At 28.8% G+C, this 13,325-nt stretch overlaps 2 protein-coding genes and 1 long non-coding RNA gene across 3 annotated transcripts; 1 reads left to right on the top strand and 2 right to left on the bottom strand.

The window, feature by feature from the left end:
* Positions 1 to 217: 217 nt before the first annotated feature.
* Positions 218 to 2,988, bottom strand: LOC105255223 (polyubiquitin). Its single transcript, XM_011264380.3, has 2 exons — positions 2,824 to 2,988; positions 218 to 2,062 (listed from the first exon to the last, which is right to left on the bottom strand). The coding sequence occupies exon 2, from the start codon at positions 2,053 to 2,055 to the stop codon at positions 448 to 450; it is 1,608 nt and encodes a 535-aa protein (XP_011262682.2). The 5' UTR covers positions 2,056 to 2,062; positions 2,824 to 2,988; the 3' UTR covers positions 218 to 447.
* A 602-nt stretch (positions 2,989 to 3,590) lies between these two features.
* On the top strand, positions 3,591 to 9,805 carry LOC105255224 (tyrosine-protein kinase hopscotch). Its single transcript, XM_011264381.3, has 13 exons — positions 3,591 to 3,775; positions 4,386 to 4,684; positions 4,855 to 5,250; positions 5,507 to 5,716; positions 5,815 to 6,095; positions 6,199 to 6,520; positions 6,586 to 6,742; positions 6,829 to 6,953; positions 7,055 to 7,208; positions 7,353 to 7,695; positions 7,945 to 8,342; positions 8,688 to 9,025; positions 9,232 to 9,805. The coding sequence occupies exons 1-13, from the start codon at positions 3,674 to 3,676 to the stop codon at positions 9,572 to 9,574; spliced, it is 3,468 nt and encodes a 1,155-aa protein (XP_011262683.1). The 5' UTR covers positions 3,591 to 3,673; the 3' UTR covers positions 9,575 to 9,805.
* Positions 9,806 to 12,502: 2,697 nt separating this feature from the next.
* On the bottom strand, positions 12,503 to 13,319 carry LOC112639024. The gene is made up of 3 exons (XR_003123256.1): positions 13,115 to 13,319; positions 12,804 to 13,008; positions 12,503 to 12,742 (listed from the first exon to the last, which is right to left on the bottom strand). It is a non-coding gene; the product is annotated as an uncharacterized LOC112639024 (long non-coding RNA).
* Positions 13,320 to 13,325: the final 6 nt, after the last annotated feature.

Genomic DNA, 13,325 nt, shown 5'->3' with positions numbered 1-13,325 from the left:
ATTCTTCATCTATCATTAGATATATCTTATTAATTATACAACATTAAGTAAAATACAAATGTTTACCTTAAAACGCATTCAGTATTTTATTTCATAATTATTATGTTGTATAAAATTATGTATGATATTTATAAAGCTATAATAAATACAAAGTTAAACAATTCTGAATGCGTTTTGAAGTAATCATTTTATAAGAAGGTAAGCAAAAAATTATGGATTAATTCTGAATATAATTTAATTGCTTAAATTGCATGAGAATGTATCTATTTAGATGGATTACAATTGATTACATTCTTGTCGCATTTAGACTCGAATAATAATTTTTGAAAAATAATATTATAAAAAGCATACGAGTGTATAGAAGCATAAATAAAAAGAAAAAGGTTTTTGACACTAGTGATACTACTACTATGCAATTTGCGACTAACATTTTTCTGGATTTCCAATTCAAAGACACTCGCCTCCACGAAGTCGCAAAACTAAGTGAAGTGTAGATTCCTTTTGAATATTATAGTCAGAAAGAGTTCTGCCATCTTCTAGCTGTTTACCAGCAAAAATGAGACGTTGCTGATCGGGAGGAATTCCTTCCTTGTCTTGGATTTTTGCTTTTACATTCTCTATGGTATCTGAAGCTTCGACTTCAAGAGTAATGGTTTTGCCTGTAAGAGTTTTCACAAAAATCTGCATTCCTCCACGAAGACGCAAGACCAGATGAAGTGTAGATTCTTTCTGGATATTGTAATCAGAAAGAGTTCTGCCATCTTCCAGTTGTTTTCCAGCAAAAATTAAACGCTGTTGATCAGGAGGAATGCCTTCTTTGTCTTGAATCTTAGCTTTGACATTCTCTATAGTATCTGAAGCTTCTACTTCAAGAGTGATAGTTTTTCCAGTAAGCGTTTTCACAAAGATTTGCATTCCACCTCGAAGACGCAGAACCAGATGAAGTGTGGATTCTTTCTGAATGTTATAATCCGAAAGCGTCCGTCCGTCTTCCAATTGTTTTCCAGCAAAAATTAAACGTTGTTGATCAGGAGGAATACCTTCTTTGTCCTGGATTTTGGCTTTTACGTTTTCTATTGTGTCAGAAGCTTCGACTTCAAGTGTAATAGTTTTGCCTGTGAGTGTCTTCACAAAAATTTGCATTCCTCCTCGAAGACGCAGAACCAGGTGAAGAGTGGATTCTTTCTGGATGTTATAATCAGAAAGAGTCCTACCATCTTCAAGTTGTTTGCCAGCAAAAATCAAACGCTGCTGATCCGGAGGAATTCCTTCTTTGTCCTGGATTTTGGCTTTCACGTTTTCTATTGTGTCAGAAGCTTCGACTTCGAGTGTGATAGTTTTGCCCGTGAGTGTTTTTACAAAGATTTGCATTCCTCCTCGAAGACGCAGAACTAAGTGAAGTGTAGATTCTTTCTGGATGTTATAATCAGAAAGAGTCCTACCATCTTCAAGTTGTTTGCCAGCAAAAATCAAACGCTGCTGATCCGGAGGAATTCCTTCTTTGTCCTGGATTTTGGCTTTCACGTTTTCTATTGTGTCAGAAGCTTCGACTTCGAGTGTGATAGTTTTGCCCGTGAGTGTTTTTACAAAGATTTGCATTCCTCCTCGAAGACGCAGAACTAAGTGAAGTGTAGATTCTTTCTGGATGTTATAATCAGAAAGAGTCCTACCATCTTCAAGCTGTTTTCCAGCAAAAATCAAACGCTGCTGATCCGGGGGAATTCCTTCTTTGTCCTGAATTTTGGCTTTCACATTTTCTATGGTGTCTGAAGCTTCTACTTCAAGAGTAATAGTTTTGCCTGTAAGAGTCTTCACAAAGATCTGCATTCCTCCACGAAGACGCAAAACCAGATGAAGTGTAGATTCTTTCTGGATATTATAGTCAGAAAGAGTTCTACCATCTTCCAGTTGTTTTCCAGCAAAGATCAGACGCTGCTGATCAGGAGGAATGCCTTCTTTATCTTGTATCTTGGCTTTGACATTCTCTATAGTGTCGGAAGCTTCTACCTCAAGGGTGATGGTTTTTCCAGTAAGGGTTTTCACAAAGATTTGCATGATGAATCTAGAATAAAAGAAATATATCTAATTTATAAAAGTTAATTTTTTTAGATTTGTTAATTTCATTGAACTTATTAACCAATTTAAATTTTAAATGATATTGTACGTATTGTTATTAATGAAAAACTAATAATTGCATATTAAAATCATTGCAGCTATTTAAAAATATACAGTTTAGTTAGATTTAGAAAAAATAATTAGTTTAGAGAAATTTGTCACAAATTTATTAGGAATGTTACTTTATCCAATCCTTATATTATAAAGGTAAAAGTATAGGAAATATTTTTTTTACAAATTATACAATTCAAATCACAATGACTTGAAGAAAAACGATAGTTTTATAGCACATTCGATTCGTAATTAAAAGTTATGCTTTTACAAAATTTATACGTATATCTTAAGGAAGCAAATTTTTGCACAAATACTTTGCGTTATAATACTTAGGAACTGTTATAAAGATTTGTCCTATCTATACAATGACGTTTATGCAATAAGAACAAGAAATATGAAATCTCTCGTATACATATATTTGATGAAAAATAAAATTTAATATTACAAATCGCGTTGCTCTGTAATGTTTATAATGAAGAAATAATTTAAGGCTTACGATTACGAACCTAAAAATGTATAAACGAACAATGGATCGATGCGAAAGGAATTAAGACTCGAGAAAATGGAGGGCGGTGCCTCGATGAAGAAAGAAATTTCCAGCCGGCCCAGCAGCGACAGATTTTCGCGTATTAAGGATGTTCACCGAGTGCTTACCTGATATCGAGATGATTAGCAGCTATTGATTCGCAATCGAGATCGCTCTTTTGATAAAAGAAAAACGAATAAAAGATCGCGACAAACGACTTTCTCAAAGTTCACAGGAGTACTCGGCAATGACGTTGCAGAGAAGACAGGGAAAGCTCTCTTGGATTGCGTTCCAAAACCATTCTATCGCAGTAGCATTTGATCGACCAATTAGGATAAGAGGGACAAAGAGTTCTTTATTCTGATTGGTTGATCAAAAGGTACTGACGAGTAGGTTTTTCGGACGCAACCTTTAGCATGCATGGTACTGATCGATTTCATAGTTGACTTTTTTTTTCAATCAATTATCTTCCACAAGTTTGACGTGATTTCGAGAAATGTATAAATTGACATTTTGATTAAGGATTTTTGAAGTTTCGAGAATTTCTTCTTATAGCAATCGATTAGCACTGTCTGACAAAGTTTTTTTCTACAAATAAAATGTCAATTTAACATGTACATGCTGCCAGCAAATTCGATGATGAGTAAATGATTGATGCGCAGTGCGTCATCCAAATTCATTATACATCTTATAGAAAAGAGAAAATTATAAAAGAAAAGAAAAAAAATTTAATTTAACAAGCTAATATTTCATTTGATAGAGCTTGTTAAACTGGCTATCGATTTTTATTTTTGCCCTTATACTTTATAATGTATTGTTTACATATTGCTTATTAGTCAGCGTGAATTCTGATTGGCCTCTGCTTTCCCGTCAAGGTATGAAGTATGAATCCGCTCTAAAGACAGTAATACTCCATCTACAATGGAGGTAGTAAGCTAATAAGATGATGCATTTTTGGGTGATATCGGCATAATTGATATGGCGGACAATGAGCGATCGGCAACAATTTATACAGTCACCGATGAAAAATTGAACATTACATTTTTCGTCGGTGAAACTATCGAAGACTTGTGCATAAAGGTATATGGATGATCTTTTTTTTACTGTTAAATAAAATCAAATTTTCACTTTTATAATAAACAATTTTTCTGACATAACGGTTTCCGAGCCGAAACTTAGTGTTATGTATTATTTATATTGTAATATTGTTCCATAAATAACAATGTGTGATAACAAGTGTTATAATCATTAAATCAAAATTTGTAAAACAATATAACCTGAAACAAAATAGATATTTATCAAAAATCACATGCATTAAAGATATATTGTTAAAAAATGCAATATATTGAATGTTTATGTATTAAAATTTACACTAATTCTTTTTTAATAAATTTAATGATTGCATATTTTATCAAATATATTACTTTAGATTTGTATGTTTTGTTTTTTATTATTTTACAAAATGCTATTTAATTAATTTGTTTATATATAATTTACGAACTCTTAATATTTATTATACATATAATTTATATATAACATATATAATTTTTTTGATATTTAATATATAATCTATATTTTATTATACATATTTATTAATACCTAGATAAATTAATTTTTTGTTACACTTTCTTTTCACAAAATATAAAGTTTTTATTTCTTGATAAATGCAAAAATTATTTAATTTTTATAGATATGTAAACTCCTCAAAATAAGTCCAGTGGCGAGACATCTGTTCGCATTGCGAAATTATTCTTCAAAACTATGGTTGCCATACGGACACAAGCTCAAAGGCAGGGACAAGAACAAATTCGACTTTCGCATGAGATTCAAGCCACGGAGCATACAGAAACTAAAACAGATAGATGAACAAGCTTATGATTATTATTTCCAGCAAGTTCGTGCAGATATAATGAATAATAGAGTACCTGATATTGTCTATGAGAAGCATAAAGAGGAATTAATTGGCTTAGGAGTTAGTGATATGTACAGGTAATAATTTAGTGATATGTACAAGTAATAATTTAAGTCATTTAAACAAAAAGAATACAATTAACTTTTATATTCAACTTACAAATAATTTTTTGCAAACTTATTAGAAAAGAGATTTTGTTTCATATGATTGTTGAGTGATATATAGTGATGTTTTTTAATTGTTGTAGAGTAATGCTTGAAAAAAACCTACCACGGGAAACTGTAGAATCAGAATACAAGAAATATATTCCCAAAGAATGCATTAAAAGGCATGCCTTTTTTGTTAAGAAACCTATTTATAATGCACTGGCAGGCATATCTAAAGAGCATCTGGATGCTTCATATGTAAAAGAACAATATTTGCAGCAATTCGAACGTATGGCACCAAACTATTTATATGAAGAATATAAAGCAATAATGAAGCAAGGTGTTTCTAATAATAAAGATTCTAATTCAAAAGAAGATTCTAATCCACCAGTTGAAGTTTTAGTTAGGATTAACAGAGAGGAAATAAAATATTATGAAACTATTAATGATTGGAAAACACTTTGCACTATAGAAGATCTTTGTCTTATTTCTATAATGTATGTATATAATTGATATATAATTTTGTAATTGATATATAATGTATGCATATAATTGATGAGTAGATTGAATTTATTTCAATAAGATTATTACGTATAATAAAAGATTTTCAATGATTTAGTTTCTTAATGTAGAATCTTAGAATGAAGATCAGTGTTATCTATTAAAATAATTTTATATTTTTTATAATTATATAAGTCTATATAAGTCAAATATATCAGAAACAATTTTTATTGTCAAACTTTCATCTTTTAGACAGAATAACATTGTGCAAATTTCGAGAAAGAACGGCGTACCATCGTGTTTAGAATTCATGGAACATACAAATGAAATGTTAATGTCTTTTATATCCCTGTTGGATGGATATTACCGTTTGTCCATTAAGTGGACTTTCAATCTCTGTAATGATGTTACCACACCTACCCTAGACAGATTACATAAGTTAAGGTGCCATGGACCAGTTGGGTAAGATAACATTCCACAAAATGACATAAAACTGTTAATAGCTATATTTTAGTATATGATGTGTAATATTACAAAGGATCTTCTCAAAACTATTTTAGAAAAGAATTCTCATGTGCAAAACTCAAAGAAAAACATGCCAATAAACCAGGAACTTATTTATTACGGGAGAGCGAAACCGAGTATGGTGTTTACTACATTGATTTTTGTAATAAAGCTGGGAAAATACAATCACAAAAAGTGGAACAGATTGGTTCGAATGAATTTTTATTATCAGATTCATGTTCACAGAGCTACCGTTCATTGGGGCATTTAATTTCTTCATTCCAAGATCCCGCCAATTCATTGTATCTTGAATATTGTTCACCACCTTCAGAATATGGTACATACAATATAAATTAAACATTAATTGAACATACAGGGAGAAAATCGAAATTTTAATTGTTTCTGTATATTAAAAATGTTTTTTATTTTATTTTATTTAGATATATCACCATTATTAATTTGCGCTTCGGAAAACATTACGAGTGAATTAGTGGCAGCCGAAGAGATAATTGCTCCTCTATTGGAAGGTGGACCGCGATGCGTGTCACGGAATCAATTACAGATAAATAGAATGTTCTGCAAACGCAACAAGAATTTTACTCCCACCACGTCAGCGACGAGTGTATATCTAGCGACATGGCAATTCGCTAAAGGCAAAGAACACAAAATTGCATTGAGGATACTCAAGAATAATAGTTATACTGAAGAATTTCTAGAACTAGTTGATAAGTGGGGCAAATTAAAGTCGGATTCTCTGATTAGGTAAATAAAAAAAGAAAATTATATATTAAAGAAATAAATATAACATTCTTGTTTTGTTTTTTTAGATTATATGGCATAATTGTTGCCCCATCAATTGGAATGTTATGCGAATTTGGGAAATTAGGTCCATTAGACGAGTATTTGCGCAATAACTCTGAAATTATAGAAACAGCCGATATGGTCGAAGCCGCTGCCTGTCTGTCAACAGCTTTATGGCACTTGGTAGGAGAATAATTTGTGTGTTTGTATGTGTTATTTAATATTTTAAGTGTGTTATTTTAATTTTAAATTTGAAAATTATGATATAGGAAGAGAATCGTGTAGTTCATGGGAAGATAAGGTGCGCGGGAGTTTTCGTACATATCCATATTAAAAAGGTCAGTTTTATTGTTAAATTGGGAGATCCTGGTCTTTTTACTTACACTGAGAATGAGTAAGTTGACAAAAATAAGTCTTGTTTAATTACATTTATCACTCATTAAATCGCTTAACGTTTATTATAATTGTTTTTATTTTTTCTTTTATTTTATGTAGTATACCTTGGATACCACCAGAATGTTACGCAAATCTAACATTTGCAAAAACAAGTTTTCAAGCAGATATGTGGGCACTAGCTACAACCATGTGGGAGATATTCTCCAGAGGGAGTTCTATACCTATATATCCTAATGCTGATACTGTTAAAAAGGTATATTTATTATAAATAAAAATATAATTATTATAATATTACTTTGTACTAACAGAAATAATATTTATAAAATTACTTCTATATTAGTTTTTCATAAATAAATATTGCAACATAAATATCTAAGTAAACTGCATTTTCTTACAGTTTTATCAATATGGAAAACATTTACCGCAACCTGCTGACTGTCCGAGTAAAATCTATAAATTGATGTTGGAATGTTGGAGTGAAAAAAATACAAGGAAACAACCTCACGCCATTATGCGAGATACAAATGATATTTTGTTCCGAGAATACAAAGTCCGTCCTCATACTTACACTCATTTGACATTTCCATCCACAATCTCGTCTATAATCTCTACAATTGCCAATGGTGATAAAAATAACGATAGCAACGATGATTTAGAAGAAAGAAGATTAAATAATGAATCGCATACGAATAATTTAGCCACTGATCGTATCAATTTAATTTGGGATGATCATAACGATAGTAAGTTATTAGATTTAAATAATTTACAATGATAAAAGTAAGCGATATTATTTTGTGCATCTAATATTTATACCATGAAATTACATCTCCATATCTCAACCTAATTATTAGATTATCATGTTTTTAAAGGATAGAAAATTTGTGAGTCATTGCAACTCGTATATAAATATTGAATTTTATAATATATGTAACTAATTTTAAAATCTAATGTTGGTTATATAAAAATAAAAAATTAAATTATTTTTAAAGCTTCCAAAAGACAGGTATACGATGATCAAAATTCCACCAATACCAAGACATGTCAAGATATGGAAGATATCTCACTTTATTTTCACCATATATGTAAAACCATGATGACCAATTGTGTTCGGATTTCGGACGGTAGTGGCAGTTCTCATATAAATCGCGATATCATTGATGACATAGATAAAAACTTTCTCGGTGAGATGGAGGAAAACGGAGAGTGGCATGTATTTAAGCGGGAACGCATAGGTCAAGGTTTTTATGGTGAAGTATTCAAGGGTATTAGGACCAATGCGAGGAACAATGAAGTACAGGAGATAGCTATCAAAATGTTAAAGACACAAACGAATGATTTTGAAAGAACGAATCAGAACGATTTTGAAAGAGAAATTGAGATCATGAAGGTGAATCAAGCGTCTTAAAAATCAAATGTTTTCATCCTTCAAGAATTACATTATGCAAATCTATCTTAGAAATTTTCACAATTTTTCATACACTATCGTTATAATACTAAAATAGTAAAACTGCATATATATTTCTTATCAATAACCATATCAATTTAAAAAGAATATTAATTTAAAAAAATATATGCTATATGTATGTATGTGTATACACACACACACACACACACACACACACACACACACACACACACACACACACACACACATATATATATATATATATATATATATATATAATATAAATCAATTATGAAAAATAATTAAATTTCCTATTTAATTTTACAGACTCTCAAGCATCCGAACATTGTAGAAATTCTGGGCAGTATATTAGATCCAGAAAAATGCCTGATTATGGAATTTGTCAAGCACGGCTCGTTACAGCAGTATTTAAATACACATAAATCGACTCTGACATCTAAGAGATTGCTATCTTTCTCGCTGGATATTGCCACTGGAATGGACTATCTTGGTTCCAAGAATATTGTTCACAGAGACCTAGCAGCAAGAAATATCTTGGTGGCAAGCGAAACTCGAGTAAAAATCAGTGACTTTGGTCTTGCACAAAAGAAGGGCACGAACGATTATTATTACATGCAAACCCCACGCGATCTTCCAATGAAATGGTACTAATATAGTAAAAAAGAAAATATATTAATCTCTATTACATTATTTACTTGCTTTTCACTTAAATAACGAAATAATTTTTCAAACATAATATTTTTTTGTCGCTGATAAAACTTTTATTGATTGTAAGGCGGAGTTATTCTTTCAAGTAGCAATTTTTGTATCTCTATATCTGCCCAATTGTATAGAATGGATGATTTTTTAGGTATGCACCAGAGAGCTTAATAGATGGTAAATTTTCATCACGCTCGGATGTATGGTCCTTCGGTGTAACAATGTATGAGATCTTTAGTCTTGGCAAGGATCCGAATTTGCCACAGACTGATCTGGATAAGAATACTATGGAAAAAAGAGATGATACTGACAAAACTATTTTCATAACACTAGTGGCTCCGTTACAAAGGGGCATTCGCCTTCCTTGTCCGCCTAAGTGTCCACAAGAAGTGTATAGACATCTGATGTATCCATGTTGGAATTTAGAAAGTCATAAAAGGCCATCGTTTGCTACTCTGTGCCGAAGCATCGAGGAACTGTTAAATAAATATTAAAAATATTTCATTATCTTCATTCACGTCTTTACGCGTGAATTGCTCATATATTTTATTTTAAAAATATATAGATATCCTCCGATATTTATGGACGATTCTTAATTCTTATAAGATTCTTTCGATAACAAGAATGAAGTTGATTTATCTTTCGCAAGAAATTTCTTTATAATTTCTCTATTTCTCTATTTCTCTATAAAAATAGTTTGTCCCTTTTTTCTCTCCATCCGAGATTTTTTAAGGAAAACACTTTATAAGAATTAAAGAATTTCTGTTATGAGAATTAAGAATATTTCCGAAATATTTTTTTGTAGATAGAATTTATCTAGTCGATGGTTTTATATTGTGTGAAATGTATGTCTTGAGTATTTTATTTTAATATATCTTTTATTGAATATTTTATTTTCATATATCAGACTTTTGCTTCAACGCGCGTTTTATCTTTTTTTGTAATAATAGAAAAATAATCACAGCAAAATAAATAAAAAACAAGAAAAAATAATTTTGAGTATAAATATATGTTAAAATATTTGATTACAACAATTATCGTTCAAAAAATATTCTAATGCTTTTTATCCTATATTATTAACTGAACATTATCGTACTTTCTGCTTTGCTCGATTCCTTCGATATCAACGAACTCTCATTTTAATATTAAACATATTTTTCTCAGACATAATTTTTTGATAATATCGCGAAAATATAAGAAAAAAAAATATGAGAAATATCAAGTGTAAGAAAAAAGAAATACAAAGATATAACAAAATTTTGATTTTATTGATAAATTTTCTTAGATTCTTTGAAATAAACGAAACATTCCGAACAGCCCTATTACGAGTTGAACAGATTTTATAAGTTAACGGATTATGGATTATCTTATAAAAATGAATGACTTATTGAATTGATGAAGACTATTATTATCTTCTATATTTGTTCAACTAAATTCTGCTGATACAATTCTACAATTTTAGAAGATTTAGATTTTTCTCAGTTATATTAATATTAAATATTATCGAACTATATACATATATAAAGAAATTAAAACTAGTAAATGAATATTCATCATTTTATACAAATTGTCATATTAGATTATACAAAAAATATAATCGAACATATGATTATACTTTCTATTCTTTGTTTTTTTATCACTGATTAATAATCTTTTTCTAGCTGTCGAGCATTTTTATATCTGATAATACGGAGTTTGTAATATCGACAATTTTGTGATATCGACGATTGCATTTTGATTAGATATCTTAAACCATATTCACATATCAGACATATATTAAACTAAATTTGATTATCATTATTCTCTAATATTTTAAATTCCTTACAATATATTTTTCAACACGTTTTAATATTCCGTATCATTATTATTTTATGGCTATATAAAAATACACGTGCGTTAAATCTACTTTTCTCTCATGTATTATTTAATAAACAATTAAAAAAATCTCAAATTTAAAAACAGAAATATCTTTTCGGGATATGAAAATATTTGGTATAAAATAATATTAAAATAATTTACATAAATAGATTTCTTGATGAAATTAAGATAAATATTATATTTTTTAATGAATATTAAATATTATATTTAATATCAATTGTCAAATTTAATTTGAAATGCAAAAAATACATAAAATATTTTGTCTAAGTTTATATTACAAAATATTAAATGGTTCGAGATGATATCAAATTAATTATTATATAGTAATTAATTAATTCTATCACTTTTTTTATTTAAAAATTATTGTTAAGATTATCGTCTTTTTATTTTATTTTATTATTCGACCAATATGAGTTAAACGAGAAGACAGTAATGAAAAATGTTTCTTATGTTGTCGATTTTCTGTTTGAAATGCAATTGTAATAAATCGAGAATAATTCGTTATGATAGTTATAACGATTAAATTTCGATAATTTAATCGTTATAATTTTTGCAATTATATAGGTTTTTATATTCTTCGCGATGTATATACATATATTATTTTAAGTAGAATAGAAGCATGGTAAAGTTAAACATTATAAAATATAATATATAATAAAATATAATATATAATATATAATAAACATTATAATATATAATAAATGTTTTATTATAATCATAGAATTATACAATAATTATTTCTATAATAATTGTGTAATTTTTCTATAAGAATAAAATATATTCTGTTAAAATATATTTTATCCAATGTATTAAGTTTATTGTCGATCTAATATCTGTAGAATTTGAAATTCGGATTAAGATTGCATATATAAAACGTAAGGTGTCAATTAAAATAATTAGTCAATATAAAAAATATAGTCAATATAAAAATAATTAGTCAAAATAAAAAGTCAATTAAAATAATTAAATAACAGATAAAAGTAATGAAAAGCAGAAATACATCAATTGCTTAAGTTTTAATAATTATTGATTTAAAATTCAAGAAACAATATTTTGCATATAATATAATATAACAAAGAAAGAGGATTTTATTTTATATATTTTTTAATATGTCGTGGTGATAAAATGAATCAATGAATTTTATTTTTTGTTTAGCATTTATTTTTTTCACGATATATGATATTTTTTAAGATATTATTTAGATGCATTTCATCGAAATTTATCATGTAAACAATAAGTAAATTTAATTATCTTCTCAAATGTTATAATCCGCAGAATATTTATATCTTTAATTTCACTTTTATATTTATTCACTAATGTTAAAATGCGATATAGAGATATAATCCTTCATTTACAAAAAAAAATAAATTACAAAATTATATATTTTATATTACAAAATTTTATAATAAAACCCAATAGATTCATACCTTGATAAGAGAATATCTGGAAGGTTTATTTTGAAGGCAATATTAAGTAAATGACTCATGATAATATTATAAAAAACATTGTCAATCGCAAATAACTTATATGTATAATAATAAATGCGTTTCATGCATTGATTTTCATTCATTTACGCATTTGATACTTTTTTCCGTCGATTTTCAATATGTTGCGAATAATCGTCTTTTTTTTTGAGTAACAATTCTTGAGTTTCTATTTTGCTCTGATGAACAACTCGATTTAAATCGATTAAAATTCGATCAATTGCCGATAAGGGCAAGATGAAATAGTCTTCATTCAGTTCCACCTCATCCATATGTCTCATCCACATTATCACATCATATCTGCATATGTAGATAACTGAACACTGCGGCCTTCTTTTTTACTATATTTAGGAAGACATACCTGTATATGTCCGGAGATAAAAGTCAGGACAAATACGATTTGAGTTGATCCTATACATCAATTTCACATTCTTCTGCTTCGATTTTATAATCCTCCCTCGAAATTACCTCGTCGAATCGATATATTTTCGCGTGGCATATTATTTCGCGATCACGAAATTAAGAAGTGTCGTGCAAAATATTGTGAATGTGTTCATTTGCTGACTCTATTTGTAAAATTGAGAATTCGGATATACTGAATTTACAGATACAACTGCGTGAAATTGTATATCTTACGTATTAACTAAAAAGAAGTACATGAAACTGATATACCTGTTTTACAGAGATCTCCATATTCACAGAAATTACTCATGGAATATTAAAATACCTCACGTTTTCGTTCGATTTTTCTATTGTCTTGGAACTATAGAATGTCTTCACGAAAAAGAGATACTTATTTTCTTTCCCTCTTATCTCAATGGGAAATTCATTAAATCAAAATCATAAGTTAATTTGACACAAAAATTCCACCGACATGTCAATT

The sequence above is a fragment of the Camponotus floridanus genome, unplaced genomic scaffold (genome assembly GCF_003227725.1).
Source record: "Camponotus floridanus strain SB8 unplaced genomic scaffold, Cflo_v7.5 scaffold43, whole genome shotgun sequence".
Classification (NCBI taxonomy): domain Eukaryota; kingdom Metazoa; phylum Arthropoda; class Insecta; order Hymenoptera; family Formicidae; genus Camponotus; species Camponotus floridanus.
The sequence above is the reverse complement of the archived record's forward strand: the minus strand, read 5'-3'. Positions and strand labels throughout refer to the sequence as shown.

Excerpts from the sequence above, each read along its gene's own strand:
- LOC105255223 (XM_011264380.3), bottom strand. The coding sequence starts at position 2,055 with ATGCAAATCTTTGTGAAAACCCTTACTGGAAAAACCATCACCCTTGAG.
- LOC105255224 (XM_011264381.3), top strand. The coding sequence starts at position 3,674 with ATGGCGGACAATGAGCGATCGGCAACAATTTATACAGTCACCGATGAA. Across the intron at positions 5,251-5,506 it reads CTTTGTCTTATTTCTATAAT|ACAGAATAACATTGTGCAAA; the intron begins GTATGTATATAA and ends TTCATCTTTTAG. Across the intron at positions 6,521-6,585 it reads AAGTCGGATTCTCTGATTAG|ATTATATGGCATAATTGTTG; the intron begins GTAAATAAAAAA and ends TTGTTTTTTTAG.